The sequence below is a fragment of the Euphorbia lathyris genome, chromosome 5 (genome assembly GCF_963576675.1).
Source record: "Euphorbia lathyris chromosome 5, ddEupLath1.1, whole genome shotgun sequence".
Lineage (NCBI taxonomy): Eukaryota > Viridiplantae > Streptophyta > Magnoliopsida > Malpighiales > Euphorbiaceae > Euphorbia > Euphorbia lathyris.
The window spans coordinates 21,272,582-21,293,274 of NC_088914.1; the positions used below are offsets into that span (position 1 = coordinate 21,272,582).

General features: G+C 32.8%; 2 protein-coding genes across 6 annotated transcripts; both read left to right on the top strand.

The window, feature by feature from the left end:
- The first annotated feature begins 5,239 nt into the window (after nt 1–5,239).
- LOC136230527 (1-aminocyclopropane-1-carboxylate oxidase homolog 12-like) lies at nt 5,240–8,189 on the top strand. The gene is made up of 3 exons (XM_066019606.1): nt 5,240–5,885; nt 7,360–7,684; nt 7,805–8,189. Exons 1-3 carry the CDS (start codon nt 5,377–5,379, stop codon nt 8,057–8,059), a joined length of 1,089 nt encoding a protein of 362 aa, XP_065875678.1. The 5' UTR covers nt 5,240–5,376; the 3' UTR covers nt 8,060–8,189.
- A 4,106-nt stretch (nt 8,190–12,295) lies between these two features.
- On the top strand, nt 12,296–19,160 carry LOC136229592 (uncharacterized). Of its 5 annotated transcripts, XM_066018480.1 has the most exons (8): nt 12,296–12,461; nt 13,596–13,684; nt 14,426–14,491; nt 15,683–15,786; nt 17,720–17,830; nt 17,947–18,035; nt 18,136–18,233; nt 18,771–19,160. In XM_066018480.1, the coding sequence occupies exons 5-8, from the start codon at nt 17,821–17,823 to the stop codon at nt 18,853–18,855; spliced, it is 282 nt and encodes a 93-aa protein (XP_065874552.1). In that variant the 5' UTR covers nt 12,296–12,461; nt 13,596–13,684; nt 14,426–14,491; nt 15,683–15,786; nt 17,720–17,820; the 3' UTR covers nt 18,856–19,160. The 5 variants fall into 5 exon arrangements, with proteins under 5 accessions (XP_065874552.1, XP_065874551.1, XP_065874550.1 ...); XM_066018479.1 differs by lacking the exon at nt 13,596–13,684 and having other exon boundaries at nt 14,376–14,491; XM_066018478.1 differs by lacking the exon at nt 13,596–13,684.
- Nucleotides 19,161–20,693: the final 1,533 nt, after the last annotated feature.

The following is a 20,693-nucleotide window of genomic DNA, read 5'->3' on the forward strand; positions in this document are numbered from 1 at the left end:
ATCCGTCTTGGAGTCGGGCATTTGCTTGAAATATACAACAAATTGAATTTGATCCTATTTGTCCCTAAAGCAATACCCTTATATTTTGTCAGAGATATAATATTTGAGATTAAGGTCTATGTGAATACTGCTGTAACGTAAGGATCCGAAAGTAGTGGCCCACTTCAATTCTTAGTTTATTTTTATGCATTGGCCACCATATGAGAGGTAATCTTCCTGTAACTTGAGATATAATATTTAAACATACATCTTTTGACCCAATTCTGGTAAAAGAGATTTTGCTTTTCTAAATTTGTTATTCCTTTTATATCTATCTCTCAATTTATTTATTATAATTTAAATCAAACCGATTTACCTCAAAGATTCTACAATACTCTTGCCTCTTTGAATGTATATATATATATAATCAATGGTAACTTTTAACCTTTTATCATAGCAAGGAACACATATATTGAAAATATTCTAATCACGATCTCTTTTGAGTGATTGAAATCCATTTCCACTTTTAGTATTCATATGAATTTTATTATTTTATTATTTTCTACTATTACATTCAAATCAATAATTGTTCTTGGATTAAATTCTCCAACATATTTTAATTTTAGCATCAAGAATTTATTAGTAACATTTATTATATTGGTTAGTGCATGGGGATAAAATATTTTATTTGTTATTATTATTATTTTACTTCAAGAATGCCAATTGCAATTAATTGGGAGGTTCAACATATATTTCAAATTAAATAATTTACATTAAATATTAAAAAGAAGGTGCCTTCTATGTTTACTTTATTTTTGAACTTTGTTTTTTCTACCATTGGATGAGCTTACTTTGTCAAAGTTCATCACTATCCAATGGTGGAAAAAACAAAGTAAGACTTACTTTGTTAAAAACAAAGTAAACATAGCCTAACCCTAAAAAGAAAAGGAGAGGTTATAAAAAAAAAAGACAAAAAAGGAGGCACACGTCTTTTAGAATTTAATTTAAATTCTTTTATGTTTTTGATATAATGATTTGACACAAAATAAATTCTAACTTCAATTTTTTAATCTAATTAGAATTATGGAGTTTCAACAATATATTTTCTTATAAATTCAGCAACAAAATCATTATTTATCTATTAAATAACTAATGACATGAATTGCCAACTCAAGTGGATCTTTGGAAATAAAAAATCCATTCCAATGGAATTATCACATACATAATCTGAACATATGAATAAGTTACTTTTTTTTATAGGACGAAATCCGTTGAGATTGATTGATTGCAACAGAATAACAAATCTTGATTGTATATCATCGGTTAAGAATCAACTACATCGAAATATATATGGAGAAGATGTGATGATAGATGAACTAAGAACAAACGTACAGAACATATAGAGAGGGAGGCGGAGTGCGCGATGCCGAGAGGGGTTTCTTCCTTTATCAGTTAGGTTAATTAATGATTAGCCTGTTTAGGGGTTTAGCTTAAGTATGTTTATATACTTAAGGTTATAGATTAACTTAACCCATCAACCTTCACTACCTATATATCTGTCATGGGTAGACTATTTGGTCCATGCCAAATTCTCCACGTCTCTCACTCCTCTTGAATGTTGGTCCCTTGTAAGGTTGCAAGTATAGTTCCAAGGGGGGGGGGGGGGGGTTAGGAACTATTTAAACTTTTTCGCAATTAGGGCAGACTTCTTTTTCTAAAGAAAAAAGGTTTGAACAGCGGCGCTGAGTAAACAGCAAGATACTGGCTTAGTCAACAGGTGACTAGGTCAGTTTCTTAGTTTGAGTCAGGAGATAACACTTAGAGTCTATTCCTGAGCTCAGACGTTCAACGCGCACAACTCAATTTGACCTCTTTACTTGGTCAGTTTTGATTATTTAAAGCAAGCAATATAAATAAGGAGTTAAAGGTAAGAAATACTTCACTCAGCAGATTTATCCAGGTTCGGCTTCTTCTAAGCCTACGTCCTGTCCCCGGAACACGTTCCAAGATTTCAAATCCTATACTGAGCTCTTTAAAGGTAGAGCCTCAAACCCTTTACAATATCAGCAATTGAGTATGACAAGAGTACCTTCCTCTATACTTCTACTCAATCCTAATCTCTCGCTGAGTACTTAAAATCGAGTACTCAGCCTCTCCTTTCTATCTCTAGAAATGATAAGTGTTTTGTCCTAATACAAAGATGTGCTAAGACACTTTAGACGATTTAACAATCACTCTAGACTTTTACACAAATATAAGAAATTGTAGTGTAAGATTTGCTTTGCTTCTTGCTTGCAGAACTTGTGTAGAAATTTGGTCAGCGTAGCTGCTTAATCAGGTTCTGTATCTTGTGAAGCTTATGATGGCACTATTTATAGAGACGTCTGGGCGTCGGTCATTTCAAATTTCGAAATAACCGTTGGAGGGAAACGGCTATATGTCGTTGTCATCCTGACTTACTCAGAGCTCTCGGCCAATCACAATCGTGTATCTTCTGTCCTCGGTCAGCTCAGCAGATGGTCTCTCCTTTTATGGTAAGGTCAACTGGACAACATACTGTGTCGTCTGAACTTTGCCAAAAGAGGAAACACTTTGTCTGGAAGTTTTCCTTTGCCAGCTGCTGTCTTGTACGTTTGTCGAGACTACTCAGCAGCTTCATCTTGAAGTTGTTCCCGAAGGTCTTCTAGATCCTTCCGTTTGCTGAGTTGCGTTTTGTTCAAAACGGCAACGTCTTGACATACGCGGGCCTAGTGTACTGAGTTGTTTGACTTGGGCCTTGGCTTCCGTAATGGGCTTGGGCCATTTAATCCTTATGTCTTATAACAGTTTTAACTCAACATTGAACAAACACATTAGTAGAATAAATTAAAGCATTTAAACTTGGTGTGTTTAGAATATGTATTTTAATTATACTTAAACAATTTTGTCAAATCAAAATTACGTGGAAAGGTGTTTCAACATTGGAAACATATATTTCATTTCATTCCTCTTGTTGAAAAGAGATGAAATAATAAGTTAATTGAAAAAAACTCATAAAACTAACTTTTTCAAAATTAGTGTTTTGAACTTAAAAAGTTATTTCAAATCTCTCTTCAACAAACACCACTATTAGAGATTTGCTAGTCAGAACCTCTAAAAATGATCAAAACTTCTGATTTTACTCCCAACATCTCTCTACCAAACATGACCTATATAAACCCATATACTAAGAAATTCGGCCATCACATAAAAGGAGGAGTTTAGATTTTTTTTTTTGTGCGCGTGAGAGACAAACACAAACTCTAACCTCTCAACTTGCCTTGGCCGAATTTTAGAGGATTAATTCCTCGCTCTTCTTGGTTCATATGGATTACTATTAGAGACGTTATACATTTGAACTGTTGATCGAAGAAGGCTACTTCATAGTCAAAGATTATATACTTCAAGAGATAAATACGAACAATTTTTTTGATTAAATAGTTAATTTTATTTAACGGATATAACGAAAATAATGGTTTGGAGAAAAGAAAATTTTAAATTTTGCTGTACTATATTAGATTGTTTATATGTTTTTTCCGTAACATATTTTTTTGGTAGAATGGAGGGCTATAAACCCAAGAAAAATAGGAAATCATCTGCGAATAATCCGTCCCATAATAATCAGAAAAAAAACATTCTGTATGCCTGCAGAAGATTCCTCTGTCTTTGGGTTTTCGGTAACATTAAGTACACATAAATAGTATATAACTCTTAAGAACATAACTTTCTAACTCTTTACTTAACTCTAAACTAAATTAACTTATCTTTTTTTTTTTTTTTTTTTGTTTGTTTTATACAAAATCTAACTCTTATTTTATTAGTTAACAGGAGCTGGACTGGTATTCATAAGATTAATACGAGACCCTTGTGATGATGTTGCCGATAGAGCCTCGCAGTTGGTGCTTAACTTCGGTGCCGCCTTCCTGCCTGCCTGCTGTGGAGGATAAAGCCAAACTTTTCTTTTTACAAGCTCATTAATATGAAAAAAGATACACAAATTATTTATATTATCTAGAGATCTTACATAAGTGGTGTCCCACTTTAATTATTAGTTTATGTTGATTTGGTATCAACCATATCAGACCTAATCTTCTTGTAACTTGAGATTTCATATTACTTTCTCAAGGAACATACATTTTTGACCCTTTTCTGCAAAAAAAGACATTTTTCTTTCCTCATCATCCATATCTATATTTGTTCTGTCACCGATTTAGTAAAAATGATGATTAACTATTCCAACTCAAGATCTAACTCTTAGGCTGTAAATGAACCGAGCCGCTCGGTGGTTGGTTATATAAAAGCTCGGCTCGATTTATAAATGAGCCGCTCGTGTGCACGATTTACTGACTCGATTCGTAAACGAGCCGAGATTGAGTAGGCCAAAGCTCTACTCGAAAGCTCACGAGCAGATTCAATTAGAATATTTATGAACAAATTTTAGTTTTGTAGAAAATTATATAGTTTTGTGTTAGTTCACAAATATCTAAACTTAATATTATTTCATTTACTATTAGATGAGTTCGTTCACAAACATAATAAATGAGTTATAGACAAACTATTTGTATGCATCTTGTTTATTTATTTACGAATTTGCTTGTGAGGTTCTTTATGTACACAATTAAAGAGTTATTTGCGAGCAAACTTCACAAATATAATTAACAATTTACTCACAAACAATTTTCTTAGTGAACCAAGTCCAAAGAGGATTTTGGACTCGAAACAAGCTCGAAGCTCGGCTCAAGCTCGAGCTCGTTAATTTTATAGCAAGCTCGGTTCTTATTCTTCTTTTCTTTCCGTAACCCCATCTTCTTACAGTCACCCATCTTCTTGCTAAATCAATTAATTTCTTATTCTTCTTTGTTTCGTAACCCCTTTTCTTCTCTTCTTAGACCATCAGCTCTTCCTTTCCTTCCTTACCTTTGTACCTCCCTTTTCTGGGACCCTAAACTGTAACCTCTACACCAGCCTCTTCTCTTGCCCTGCCTTTGCTTTTTCTTTCACCCTTCCGTAACCCCTTTCTTTTCTTTCGGACTCGAGTTCATTAATTTTATAACGAGCCAAGCTTAAGCAGGTCAAAGCTCGGCTCGATTACAGCTCTACTAACTCTAACTTAAACAATTTGAGACCTTTAAAGTAATTTATTGTTATTACTCCATTATTTAATAAGGCCAATTGCAATTAATAGGGAGGTGCAACATATATTAAATTAATCTACATAAAATATTACAAAGAAATGGAAGTATATATACCAGAAATTATTGCCTCCATCCATCCATTTTGAGCATCTAAAATAGTCACCAAAAAAACACTGTGTTTCATATTATAAATAACTAATCTTTCCTTTCCTTTGAGTCATCCCATAATCATTTCAATTCAAACATGGAAGATGAATCCATATTCTACAACAAAGAAGAAGAAGTGAAAGCTTTTGATGAGACAAAAGCAGGTGTAAAAGGTTTAGTTGATTCAGGCATAACAAAGATCCCCAAGTTCTTCATCCACACACCAGAGATTCTGAAAACACCACCGCCGGAGATTCTTGAAGATGTTCCGGTGATAGACTTCCGAGGCTACCAAGACCGGGAGAGAAGGGCAGAGATAGTGGAGGAGATAAGAAGTGCATCAGAAAATTGGGGGTTTTTTCAAATGATAAACCATGGAATTCCAATTAGTGTTCTTGATGATATGATTGAAGATATTAAACGATTTCATGAGCAGCCTCAGGAGATGAAGATGGAGTGGTATTCTCGAGATAGGAATCGAAGGGTGAGGTTTTTTTCCAATGGAGATCTTCTTGTTAGTAAAGGACCTGCTAATTGGAGAGATACAATAGCTTTTGAATTTCTGGATGGGGAACTTGATCCTGCTCTTTATCCACAGATATGCAGGTATGTCAGTCTGTCAGTTCTCTCCCATAATGTTGGAATTACGTACATATTTATCAAATCATTGCTTTTGTCTTTACTTTCAACTTGGAGGGACCTTTACATTATTAGAGAAGTGCAAGTATATAAGGTAAAAAATGATGAAAATAATAATAATAATAAAATTGTTCTAACCCTTTTAAGGGTGGATCAAGTTTAGGCTCGTAGTGTTTGAAGTGTAAAAAATAAACTCGTTAGGGTTTAATTTTGTTTTATCGAAACCAAAATGATGCGGCTTTAATTATTAGGTACAATCAGTGTCAGGGAAAAACTATCTGTTTAAACAGTGTTTTCAGTCAGAGTGCACCAGCATCCTGTATCCTCTGTTCCCACCTTTAAGTAGAATGAAGGGATTGTTTTTAATTCTAAACAGAGTCGTTACGGTAGCTAACCACTTTTAGATTCAATGAAGGGGTTGTTTTTCTACATAAAATGATAATTTTTTTGTTCTGATCATTTTTTTAAGTACAGCAAATTTAGGCTCATAGTGTTTAGAATGTAAAATATAAACATGTCACGTTGAAGCGGGTTTAATTTCGTTTTATCTATAAGGAAACCAGAATGACACTGCTTTAACTATTGGGTATAATCAGCATCCATGGTAAAATCACCTGGTTAAAAAGTGTTTTCAGCCAGAGTACACCAGCATCCCAATATCCTCTGTTTCCACCTTTAGGTTCAATGAAGAGGTTGTTTTTAACTCTAAACAGACTCATTACAGTGGATAAGATGTTGTAATGGTTCAAAAATATAAAAAATAAATGTTGGACCATTATGTAATGGGTTGTTTTTAAACTTATTGTTAAAAATAACCATTCTAAGAGGATAATTTCTCGACGATTATCAGGTTAGAAATAATTTCCTTAAAATGCTATTTTTTTTTGAAACCAAATTTTTTTAGTCTCAACTCTTGTAAGAGTCTATTTTATAGGTTATATTATATAGACCTAAATTGTGTGTATATTGTAATTTGGGTCAAAAAATTGTTTTAAGTTAGAAATATTTATCATTTCTTATAAAAATGTTAAGACCTTATCCCATATCACAATTTTATATGACGATAAAAAATAGAAATGTAAAAAAAAATCCTCATATTACCGGATCTACAAGTCGTAAAAGAAATCTTGATAGGTTGATTTAGTGACGTGATAATTTACTTCTTCTAAACTGATATTTTAATTTTGATGACTTCGCTCATATATTTATCCCAACAGGACAGAACAGAGACCTAACATCATCCTGGTATTTAGATTTAGTAATTTTAGATCTAACAGTTGATTAGTCAGAATTAATGCGCTGCTGATTATTCTTATGATATATTGACTTGATTGATGTGTCGTACTAGAAATTATATCTTGCTACGAGAATCTTATCTATCTTAAACTTAAGTTTGAGAGTTGAATGATTTGATTAACATTAAAAGAATTGGTTCATGTAGAGAAGCAGTGAAAGAGTATATGAAGCATGTGATAAAGACAAGCAAGACATTGTCTGAAATATTATCAGAAGCATTAGGTCTACCAAGTGATTATATTTCAACACTCCAATGTATGGAAACTGAATCACTAGTCTGCCATTATTATCCAGTTTGTCCTGAGCCAGAACTCACTCTAGGAGCTACAAACCATACAGATCCTTCTTTTATTACCATATTACTTCAGGACAACGTTGGAGGTCTCCAATTCCTTAATCAACAAAACCAGTGTGTCCATGTTGCTCCTCATCCAGGTGCTCTTGTAGTCAACATTGGAGACTTTATGCAGGTTCTGTTCTTTTTCATTTAATTTCAGTATAATTTCAGTTCAGTAGCATTCAGTTCAATCTTATTTACTTCCTATATATGATATAATTGAGGACGTATCGTTATTAATTAATTAATGCAGCTGATTAGTAACGACAAGTTTAAAAGCGTGAAGCACAGAGTAGTAGTAGGAAAGGAAAATTCAAGGACATCAGTAGCATGTCTTTTCTACCCAAGCACAGCAAATAAGTTCAGACCTTATGGAGCCATAAAGGAGCTTTTGTCTTCTTCAAACCCACCTATTTACAGGGAGACTACTCATTCTGAGTTTATGGCCTTTTTTAGGTCCAAAGGGTTACATGGTCATTCTAATCTTCCTCATTTTCAACTGCCATAATTAGCTCCACAACATATGTAGTTGTAATATTAAACTTTATTATGAATTTAGCACTGTAGTTGTAATATTAAACTTTGTTATGAATTTAGCACTGTAGTTGTAATATTAAACTTTATTATAAATTTAGCGCTATAGTTATTCACTTTAGCTTTTTTTTTTTTTTTCGAAATAAAGAGTCTTGTATATATAATGGATTATATAAGTTAGATTTTAACTACAATTGACAATACGTAATATAACAGATATAAACACTAATTATTAACTCTAAATAAGTCTAATAGTTAACTGTTAGTATTTCATCATAGGTAAAGAGATAATTAATAATAATTATCTCCAATAAAAAGGTGGAGATCAAGAAAAGAAATGTGAAAAATAACTTAACATCCCTTTAGTTATTTTCAACTCGCTATTAACCTCTAGATTATAATATACAACATAAAGGATCACATGGTGGGTTGTTTATTACTATTGATTTATAAATTACAAAACTGATTTAATTGAGAGGTCTGTTTTTATATATAGACTGTATAGACCCATTACAACACCTTTTGTCAAACTGAATACTTTTTTCCGAAATGTCCTTAGTATATATATTACCACTTAACATATTTTGTACGAAAATTTGTGTGGAGACAATTGCGGAGCAATTTTTACTGCTGTTTTTTTTTTTCCTGTGATTCAATGACAAACGTCGGAAATAAGGTATAAAGGAAACATGAATACAAAACTATTTCACAGTTATAAACTCATTCGCACTCTGAAACAAAATGAACTTAAAATACTTCGGAGTTGAAGCAACTGCGAAACAAATGATAAAACTGCGAAGATAATTGTCTACGCATTTCCTGCAATCCCTTTGCAGTGGAAACAACTGCGGAGAAAAATCAAATAACTTATATGAATTTACTTCGCAGTTGTTTCCACCGTGGAAAGTTTTCATGACTGCGAAATTATCTTCCTACTAAAATAAGAAGATTTCTAACATTTAGATATGCAAATACATCTCAAATAAGTTTCGAATAAGTTTCTAACGTAACTCTAACCCTAAAATCGCAGAAAAAATCGCACAAAAAACGTAGCAAAAATCGCACTAAAATTGCACAAAATTTGTCTACAGTTGTCTCTGCACATATTATGTTCCGCAAAAAAATATGTTAAGTGATAGAATGTATATTAAAGGTATTTTGGAAAAGTTAACTTTGAAAGTGTTAGTTTAATAAAATATATTGTAATGAGTCTAAATATATAATTGAGTCTGTCAATTGGACCAGTTTTGTAATATATCCTAATTTCAATTAATTAAATTATATTTCAATTTGTTAATGAACATTGATTTTTAATAAAAAAAAATTGATCTATAGATAATCATTCACTCTAAAATCAATATGTAATACTTAAATTATATTGATTCAAAAAAAAATACTTAAATTATTAAATAAAAAAGATTAAAATTTAAACTCAATTTAAAAAAAAATACTTAAAACAAATAAATTTCAAGTTTTTACATATTTTTAATTTAAAAATTATATATATCTAGTTGTGAAAATGAGCAAATAGGTTGATCCAATGAATTAAATAAAATGTTGACTCAATCCAACCCATTTAATAAAGGGTTAAAGTGTAAAAATAGTGTAATTTTACCTCTAACGTTTAAAATGGTATAATTTTACCCTAATATTGAAAGTTAAGAGTAATGTTACCTCTAACGTTGATAAATTGGGCCAATTTGAGAAATAATTCATCAAAATGTCTTCTCGGTCATGAATCTTATCATCTACACTTCACACGTGCATCATTTTATCAGTAACAAATCACAAACGCATGTTGGAATGTGAAAAAATTAAACAAAATATACTGTCTTTTGTACGAATTAGACATAAAAATTCAAAAAATTCACCGAATTTATAAATATTAATCTCTAATTCTATTATTAAATTACAAAAAACATGAAATCATTTTTTAGAACGAATTGATATGCAATTGGTGCAAAATAAGGAACAAAAATATCTGTGTTTTATAATAGTGTCTGAAATTGACCCAAATTATCAACGTTAGGGGTAAAATTGTTATTGGCTACAAATATTAGAGGTAAAATTGTACCATTTTAGACGTTAGGGGTATTTTTGCATCTTAACCCTTTAATAAAAGGATTGAGACGGTCCATTTATAAATGGGTTGACATGATACAATCCATTTATTTAATGGAATAACTCATTTAATTCGATTAAATAAATATATTAAAAATTAGAAAAAAATAAATAAATGGAAAAACAAAAAATATATTAAACAATATGAAAATATGAATAAATGCGTAACTAATGGTACAAGGGATGGTTTCTGACGGCGAGATGCGTTCTTCCACCGCCTTTAGATTCAAGTTCTTACAAATTTTTTTTACATATATCTATATTTAGAAAAAAACTCTATTATTATTTTGTTCCTGTTCTTTTTCCTTTCTTTTTTCTATAATTAAATTAAAAGAAAAATTATATTTTAATACAATTTAAACTATTCTTTTCTTTTCTATCTCTCTTTTCTTTTGCTTCTCGGATTTGAGTTTCTCTCCTACTTACCTTCCCAAACACTAACCCCTAAATTATATATATAAATATAGACTTAATGCGTAGTTTGATTGGTTATTATTTCCTTACCATCTTTCGTCTTCGTCTTCAATTTTACACAAAACTACATCGTTTTACATTTTTTTCTTTATATAAATATTATTATTAAAATAATAATCGAACCAAGTTTGTTCACGAACGTGTTCATGAACATTAATATCGAGCTTACTTATGAGTTTGTTTATGAATTTATAAGCAATCTTTCGAACCGAGTTTCGTCATATTTAATCTTAATTAGTTTATAAATCGAACTGAATACTATCAAGCTTTTTTCCAGCTGAATATAGAACTGCGACTCAACTCATTTAGAACTATAATTTGATTAGTATAGTACTCCATGATATCCAACAAAGTAATTAGTAGAAAGAGAAGAGGGTAAAATGGAAAAGAAAGAAAGAAAGAAAGGGTGTAATAGGAAAAAGTAGAAAATTGTTGGTTAGGAAAGAAGAGGGTGCGTGGTGGGGGAAGCAAGGCAAAGTAGATTAGAGAGGAATTGATTTTCGTTAAATCTAGACTGAGCATGGGCCGGCGAGCCCGTCCAGATTTAGCCGGATTTGGACACCTAAAAATGTATTTAGGTCCGGTTCGACCCAAATCCATATAAGCCCGTTAAAAATTGGATGGACTTGGACTTTATATATTTTACATCGATCCGTCCCGATATAATATATATGCTGTTTTATAAATTATACTCCCTCCGTTTCATATTACATGACTTTTTAGAGAGTTGTATAGAAATTAAGGATATTGTAAAAAAGACATTGTTACCCCTTATTTATTGATTCTAATATTTATTTATTCTATAATAAGTCTATTATTCTAATTAATTTTCGTAAAATCGTGTTTTATAGCAGAAAAAAAGATGACTTAACGTGTACTGATCATATAAAGTGTCATGTAATATGAAACAAAAAAATATCTCTAGAAAGTCATGTAATATGAAACGGAGGTAGTAATATATTATATAATAGGGTAATTAATTTATTAGTCCCTATATTTTAATAAAACACACTGTTTAGTCCCTATATTTTCAAAAACACATGGTAAAGTCCCTAACGTTTTTCTCAGTGAACTGTTTAGTCCCTAACGTTTTTCTCAGTGAACTGTTTAGTCCCTGCCGTTAGACTCTCATGAAGATTCTGTTAGTCAATTTGGATTTGCGTTCTTCTTTTCCTTTATTTTCTTTTCCTTTAAACTCTAATGCATCTGAAATCAATTTTGAATGTTCTTTTTCTTGATTTTCTTCTTAATCGTTCAAATTCGTAAGCATTGTATCGGTTCTTTTTCTTATTCTCCATACAAATAGCTTCTTCTTCTAAATTGGATTTCCTCTTCTGAAGTTTGAAGGTAAATAGTAAAGGGTAATTTCGTCATTTCTGAAGTCATAAACGGTAAAAAAATCTAACAAACAGACGGAAGGACTAAACAGTTCACTGAGAAAAAAGTTAGGGACCTTACCATGTGTTTTTGAAAATACAGGGACTAAACAGTATGTTTTATCAAAATATAGGGACTAATAAATTAATTACCCTATATAATTATATAAATATTAATTATAATTTATAATATAATTTTATAAACAAAAATATAAATATTTAAAATTTGCTTAACCTAATCTCCTCCTCTCCTCTCCATCCAAAAACGCCGCACAACACACAAACACAGAGAGAATCTCCTCCTTCACGCTGCAGCCTTCAGGAACCGTCCTTCACCGCCGTCCTTCACCGCCCCCGCAGGGAACCCTCCTTCGCCCCCGCAGGGAGCCCTCCTTCACGCCGCAGGTTTGTTTTCGCCTATCTTTTTCTCGTTTTCATTTTCTATTGCTGTTTGATTTTGACACTGTTTCTTTTTTAGCAGTGTCCATTTTGATACCCATTTTGATTTTGATTTTGATTTCGTTTTCTAATAGCTCTTTGATTTTGATACCGATTTTGATTTTGATTTTTGAACCGTTGTTGAGGTTATCTGAAGTGTGAGGTTATCGTATGAAAATGCTATTTTTCTTCCTCCTTAGAACTGATAGTTTTAGTTTGAACTGTGATCTTTCTTGGCTTCACTAAGGCCTTGTTTGGATGGGTTGTCATTAAAGTATGGTAAGGTAAGGTGAAGTAAGTGAGGTTTATAAAATAACTTGTTATGTTTGGATAGAAGGTAAGGTAAGTGATGGTTTAATAATATAATTGTATTTGGTTTGAAGGTAAAGTAATGTACGGTTATATGCAAATTACTTTTATATCCTTGTTCATATCATTTATATTTTTTTTATGAACTAAATTAATTCTAACTAAAGTTAATTAGATTACTATATATTAATTTTTCTAATTATTATTCTAGTATTATGTAAATAAATAGACATGATAAATACGTTCAAAAAATAAATATCAATTTTTTAAGAAAATAAATATCAAATTATTAAGCATTACCTTTACGTATATAATAAGTTTATTTCATTAAATATTTTTAATAACCATTAAGCATTCAAGAAACCATTAAGCACAAGAAAAAACACTCAGTAGTAGAATAAGAGCAATTTTTTTTATTATGACCCACGTTTCTTCACAGGATTTGTTGTGGAAATGAAAATATTCATAGGTTTTGTTCTGGAAATAAAATAGAAGAAAGAAGGATGATTTTGGAAATTTGTTATTAATTACCCTGCCTCACCCCGATTTGAGGTGTATGAAAAGTTATGCATAATTTACCCTCACCTACCCTCACTTACTCTACTCCTCAATTACACCTCAAAACAAACAAATTTACTCTCATACACTTACCCTACCTTACTTTCACTTACCCTCAACCAAACAAAGCCTAAGTGTTTGGTTGTTCACATCTCATTCTTCTTGCTGTACAGACTTTTTTTGGCTTGTCAAATATCTATGGATTCAGTTAAGTTCACTTGCTTCGTGGTTCAGGACTATGTTCTGTTTGCATTCGTCTTAGTAAGGAACTGACTCTGAATCTGAAGATGCTCAAACTGCTCAACAAACAATGGGAGATGGATGTAATTTGTAAACACTATAGTTTTTGTGTTGCATCTTGGTATTTTCTCATGAAACACATGCCTAAAACATGATTATTAGGAATGGTCTCATCTGTGCAACTGTTTAGTTGTGTAATGTTGTGTTATCCATGTATTATATATGATTAGTTGAAGTTCCAATTTTTTGAGGGAGACTAGAAGATCCATAACTCGAAAACTCTATCTTCTTGCTCATTATCTGTGTTTTGTGAATTATTGTTTTGTTAAGAAAGTTGTGTGACATTTTAAATTTAATTATATTTTTTTTAAATATACAGATGGGCTTGGCGCAACGGTAAACGTTGTTGTCGTGTGACCAAGAGGTCACGGGTTCGAGTCTTAGGAGCGGCCTCTTGCCAAATAAATTGGCAGGGGAAGGCTTGCCCCAGTACACCCTTGTGGTGGGACCCCTCCCCGGACCCTCGCTCAGCGGGGCCGCGTAGTGCGACCGGGCCGCCCCTTTTTTTTTTTTATACCGATGGGCTTGGACGGGTGGGCTTGGGATTTATATCTCAGGCCCGAGCCCGATTAAATTCCTGCGGGCTGGGCTTGGGCTCATCAGGCTTTATTAAAAGCCGGCCCGAGCCCGGCCCATGCACAGCTAGTTAAATCAAAGCAGAAAAATAAATATTAAAAAATAAAAAATTGATTTTCGTCCCAATCCTCTCTCCAGTCGATTCCACTGTTTCAAAATCCCAAATCCTAAACCGTCGTTCATTGCAGCTCTTAGGACCCAGCCTCCACCGATAGGTTGGTCACCGCTGCCGCTGCACCTCACCGTCGACTGAGGTTAGTCTCACACTTTGTAATTTATAAGCCAGTGGTATATTTGTTTACGGAATGTATATATATTCAAATTAAAGTATATTGATTATACATTCATGGATTTTGATCTGTATTATAACTTTAAATAGAAGGATCTAAGGGCTTGCTCGTCATTATTCTAGCAAACCGTAGTTTTAAAGTTCTTAAATCGAGATGTTTGCTAAACTTTTACAGAGATGGAATACAAATAATAGTTTTGTGTTCATAGAACGATCTTTGAGTAATTAGGCAAGTTTCTGGTAATTAGGATATTTGGTATAGATATTAAAACATTCTGATATAATTCCTTATATTTTAACAATTATTTGAGGCTATCAGATATGTGGTGGTTTGATGCATTTGAGTGTTAGTTGTATTTTCCAAGTGCAGAATAATGTTTCTGCATCGTATGTCTAATTAATTTAATAGTGGGAGTAACTCGTGTATACCATTGAAAAGACGCAGAGGTCTAGATTTTACAGAATTTTACGGTTTGTCAATATCACATTTGTAGAATGAGATATGCCTGTTTTGTGCACAAAGGTCAAGCTGTATACAGATCAGAAACTTGATGTGTGTGTATTAAGCAGTTGGGACTAATCTAGAGTGAATTAGGGCACATTTAACATGTCGTTGGAAAGGTGTAGATGTCTACTCTTACTAGAATTTTGCAGAACTTGATTACATTACTTCTGGGAAAAGAAATTACTGTTTAAGTGAATAGAGGTCAAACTTCAGCAGGAAAATATTATAGCAAATGATATATATATATATATATATATATGATCTTTTTAAATCCCTTAAAATTTATTTAAATTAATTCTCATTGTAGTAGACCTGGGCATGGGCCGGCGAGCCCGCCCGCGCGGCCCGCCCAGGCCCAGGCCCATTAAGCCGGCTTGGACACATAAAAATGCATTCAGGCCCGGCCCAAGCCGTATAAGCCCGTTAAAAACTGGGCGGGCTTGGGCTTTACACATTTTACATCGGCCCGGCTCGGCCCGGCCCGATATAATATATAAGCTGTTTTATAAATTATACTAATATATTATATAATTATATAAATATTAATTATAATTTATAATTATATAATTTTATAAACAAAAATATAAATATTAAAAATTTGCCTAACCTAATCTCCTCCTCTCCTTCACGCCGCGCAACACAAACACAAAGAGAGAAGAGCCTCCTTCACGCCGCAGCCTGCAGGAAACCCTCCTTCACCGCCGCCGCAGGGAACCCTCCTTCGCCGCCGCAGGGAGCCCTCCTTCATGCCGCAGGTTTGTTTTCTCGTATCTTTTTCTCTGTTTTCGTTTTCTATTTTCGTTTCTCTGTGCTTTATAAATTATAACGTGGTGCTTTCGTTCTATTTTCGTTTCTCTTTGATTTTGATACTGTTTGCTTTCGTTCTATTTTCGTTTCTCTTTGATTTTGATACTGTTTCTTTCGTTACATAGGTTTCTCTGAATGTCAAAGGGGTTTTCGCTTGTGGTTAACTTTCTTGTGTTGACGGATTGAGACTGTTACTGCATTGCAAAACATATTTGTTGTAGATGGTACTGATTAGGCGGTTAATTGAAAAGCTCTAACTTTTTGTTTTTCCCTTTTTCTTTAACTGAACAATGAAGTAGGCATAAACATAATATGTATGAGTGCTTTCGTTCTATTTTCGTTTCTCTTTGATTTTGATACTGTTTGCTTTCGTTCTATTTTCGTTTCTCTTTGATTTTGTCGAAGTTTGAATTTCCCAATTTTATGTGTTTTGTGAATTATCGCTGTGTTTTGTGAATTGTTCTTGACCTCCTTCCCGAAGAGCTGTTTTGTTTTGTGACATTTTAAATTTAATTATATTTTTTTTAAATATATAGATGGGCTTAGACGGGCGGGCTTGGGATTTATATCTCAGGCCCGAGCCCAGCCCGAGCCCGATTAAATTTGATGCGGGCTGGGCTGGGCTTGGGCTCATCAGGCTTTATTAAAAGCCCGGCCCATGCCCAGGTCTAATTGGATGTATAACTGTTAGAAGGAATTGATCGGTTTTATATAATTTATCATTTGTGAACAATAGTTGGTTTTTGAGAAATTACTTTAATATGCATAGTTTAGAAGGTTTCTTCTAAATTTAATGAGATGGCTTGATATAGTGTATGTGAGTAATCTAGTTATGAGGAATAAGAGGATGTACTATTTATGTATTAGCTTTGAATTGAAAACACAAGTGGGAATAGTGAAACGTAATGCCCACATAAAAAGGTACGTGAGGGACGGTGATTCGAGATGCCTCACACAGTGTTATGGCTGATGGCCTTGTAAGACCGTCTGGCACACCACACACGACATTGGCATGGAAAAGTGAATGGTGCAGAAGTCAACTAGGGGACGGTGATATGAATGCCCTAGTTGACCTGGTGACATGAGGCATGGCGTCACATAACGGCTCATGTTAATTAAATTTACACCACTGATCAATTATTAGCTAGTATAGTGAAGAGTGAAAAATGAAGACTTAATGTAAGATTGTGCATGGATGTGCTGGTGAAAGTGAAATTTTGTCATTGTTAAGGTTTTGTTTTGGGATAGTCTATGTCCTGAGGTTTAGGAAGAGTCCTTAAGGTTAACTGAAGGCTTATGATTTCTTTATTTAGTTGGAAACTTGTTTATGTTTTGGAATGTCATGATGTATTGATTATGATATGTAAAGTACATAGAAGAAAATATAACAACAACAACAACAATAAAGCCTTAGTTCGAAATGATTCGAGATCGGCTAACATGAACCATCTTTTTGGTTCATGTCCATAAGATGTCGCTAAGTTTTACGCTGGCCGCCACAAACCTACTGCAACCCTTCTCCTTTATCTGGGCTTGGGACCGGCTGTAAATGCCACCAAGTGACACTCACAGGCTGAGTTACATAGGAGAAAATATAATCTGAAGAATTTGGTAACTACGCCAATGTGACTGTGATAATATGTTACATTATATTAAGAACTAATTGTTATAATTTTATGACTGAAATATGAAAATAAGATGAGATATTTGTAATTATGTAATGAGTTTGTATTATATAGCTCTATTGCAAAAGAATAAATTTGAAAGATGTGTTTATTGAGTAAATAAGGATTTATGTGAACTTAAAATGTTCACGTAATATAAGGAAAAGCTCCATTATCCATTCTAAACAACTGTGCTGCCTGCCAATGATCTCTGCAGCACCTGCCAGTAGCTTGCTCCAGCTGTTCATTCTTCAAGTGCTTTGCTATTCATTTTCGACTCCTTTACTGTGGCAAGGACCAATATTGCTATAGTTTATAATGAGTGCAGGTATAGTCTCTCTCTATGTTTATTATTGAATTCTTTCAATCTCTCTTTGAAGTCACATTCTTCTTTCATGGATTCAGTGTATTATTTATTTTAGTGAAACTATATATATCTCTCAGGTGGTGCATTTGGTGGAAATAGAGGACTTAGACCTGTACCTCCAGAAAAAGGAGTTTTCCCTTTGGACCATATGCACGAATGTGACTTGGTAAAGTTTCTCTAAAGTACTAAGATAAGTTGTGATTTTTTTAAGAAACAATTATTGCTTGTATTTGGTTTTCTTAGTTACTGTATTGGCTTGGTAACAGGACAAGAAAGAATACCTTAATTGTCTCAAATCTTCTGGTCATAAATCTGAAAGATGTAGACATTTCTCAAAAAAATACTTGGAATGTCGCATGGAAAAGTAAGTTTGCTACACAATTCTTAATTTGGGTTTACATTTAATGATTGATGGCCACAATTTCTGTGGATTTTGCTTTTATTTTGGAGATTGATGTGTTTGTCTTGAGGTAGTCTAGCTAGCACCACCAAAACCAATAAATTGCATGGTTAATCTTATGGTAGAAAAATTTATGCATGATATAACAATAATGTTTATCGTTAAATTGATATTGTGCCTCTCTCTCTCTCTCTCTCTCTCCATTTCCATTTCCATGCCTGCTTCCTATTATCATCTTGATATGATTGAATTGATTTGAAAAACTGAAGTTTAGCATGTCTGTTTGTGATTAATGACATAAAGATTAGCTGCTATTTGCTATCTGATATGATAGAACAATGCACAAGAGGGTCGTCTCCACTGAACCGTGTTTTCCTTCAGATATATTCATGCTATTTGTTTGTGCATTATATTTTATTGCCATTTTTTCGTATTTGTTTCTTCTTGTTGAAAAAAGAAGTTGGCTTTATTTATCCAAAATTCACTATCATGATTCTGCAGAAACTTGATGGCAAGGCAAGACATGTCAGAGCTTGGGTTTGTAAAGGAATGGAATCAGGAATCATCTGTAGAGAAAAACGATTAGAGGGTTAGTATCTGAAAGTGGTTGTAGAAGTAAACATCAGATTTTTTGAAGTTGGAATGTTTTTGCTAGTGTCTGGTGAGTTAATGAGAATTTTCATATTCATACGACAGGAATAGTTTTCATTGTTTATCATACATGGAACAAGAAACAAGATAGTAGAACATTGTAGGTTATGGTTAGAACTTTTTGAACGTGGTTATGGTTAGAACTTAGTCAAGCGATATCATGAAAAATAATTTGTTGATCTTTTGTTGTCCGTTCTGTTGTTTCTTCAAAGCCAATGATTCAATAGATGTTGGTCTTCCCTTGTAATTAACAATAAAAGTTTTAGACACTGGCAAATTTGATAAATCAAATTAATCAATACATATAAAACAAGTGTATGATTAAATTCAGAATTGAGTTACTGCTCAATTCAGCCTTGCCATCTGCAATTGCTCTGTTCTATCTGGTAACAGTTCTTTTGACTCTGCTCAAATCTAAAAATTTAGTACTAGTTTCTTTTCTCATTTTAGGAATAACCACAAGCTAATCTATTATTCATATGATGTGATAAATGTTAGTTCATGTATATATGCTAGTTAAACTCTTGTCTTATCTCAATTCTCTCTTCATTATGAGTATCATTGGTTAAATTGGGATTCAGCTCCAATAGTGTTCTGTTTCGTAACTTGTAGGTCTCCGAGTCAAATTTTTATGTTAAAACCTAACGGAGATATAAATATACTATTGTTTTACCAATTAAGGTTGATTTGAGTGGTAAAGGCCTCAGGTCGCTTAAGCTAGTGATCTCGAGTTTGAATCTTTAGTGTACACACTATACTTTAATTGGAATGGATATTCAGGCTGTGAACCGGTCTACTCCTGTCTACTTGTTTTCATGCCTTAAAATGTGGAAGTTGAGTTTTTGTTGTTTATAGTTGCTGGTGGATTTGATAGGATTTGTTGTTCAGCATATGAGTATATATAGTGAGATAAATTCCATGATTAACTGTTGGCTCCATTCTAGACGTACTATTTTGGAGAGCTTAGTGGATATGGACATTAAGCCAATGGATAAAATAAAAGTATATTTGCTTGATTAGTTTAATTTTATCATGAATGACAAGCTGTTGATCCCTTTTGTAAGTTTATGTTTATTTACTTTAACCAATACCTCAATAAACCAAGTCTGATTAACTCTATATTGCTACCTGATAAAGTAACAGGAATTTGAGCAAGTTGAAATACCTATCACTTTCTCTAAATTTAGAGAGCTAATATATCATTTCTAATATAATGAGAATAGATTACTTTAATAAAGTTTACAAGGACAATAAATCACTGTCAGGAAAGCTTAGTGGGATAGTAGACTATAAGATCCCGTTTGGTGTAATGAACGTTGTAAAGGAATGCCTATTACAGTGGATGTTCATTACCATGTTTAGATTAGTCGATTGTTTTTTTTATCATAATAGAATCAAAATTACATCACTCAATTTTTCTTTTATAAAGTTATGTAATGAGAATTACATAAAAAAAAAATAGACATGAATTCTCATTACGACTAGTCTAAATATATTTTTATTATTTATATTTATTATTAAACGGTAAAACATAAAATGAGAAAAATATGAAAAATGCGAAAAACATTGAAAATGTGAAAACAGATAAAAAAAACGAGAAAAAACGTAAAAAATGGGGAAAATGAAACAAACTCTAAGAGTAAAAAAATAATGGTGGGTTAGGGTTGAGGAATATGTTCAGTTTCAATCAAGCCATCTTGACTAAACAAATTTAACCAGATGATAAAGAAATCCAAGCTTGTTGCGCACACTGGTTTTCAAGTCTAAATATTT

Coding starts and splice junctions, on each gene's coding strand:
- LOC136230527 (XM_066019606.1), top strand. CDS start 5,377: ATGGAAGATGAATCCATATTCTACAACAAAGAAGAAGAAGTGAAAGCT. Junction 5,886..7,359: donor CTTTATCCACAGATATGCAG/GTATGTCAGTCT, acceptor TGGTTCATGTAG/AGAAGCAGTGAAAGAGTATA. Junction 7,685..7,804: donor ACATTGGAGACTTTATGCAG/GTTCTGTTCTTT, acceptor TAATTAATGCAG/CTGATTAGTAACGACAAGTT.
- LOC136229592 (XM_066018480.1), top strand. Junction 18,036..18,135: donor ATATGCACGAATGTGACTTG/GTAAAGTTTCTC, acceptor GCTTGGTAACAG/GACAAGAAAGAATACCTTAA. Junction 18,234..18,770: donor TTGGAATGTCGCATGGAAAA/GTAAGTTTGCTA, acceptor ATGATTCTGCAG/AAACTTGATGGCAAGGCAAG.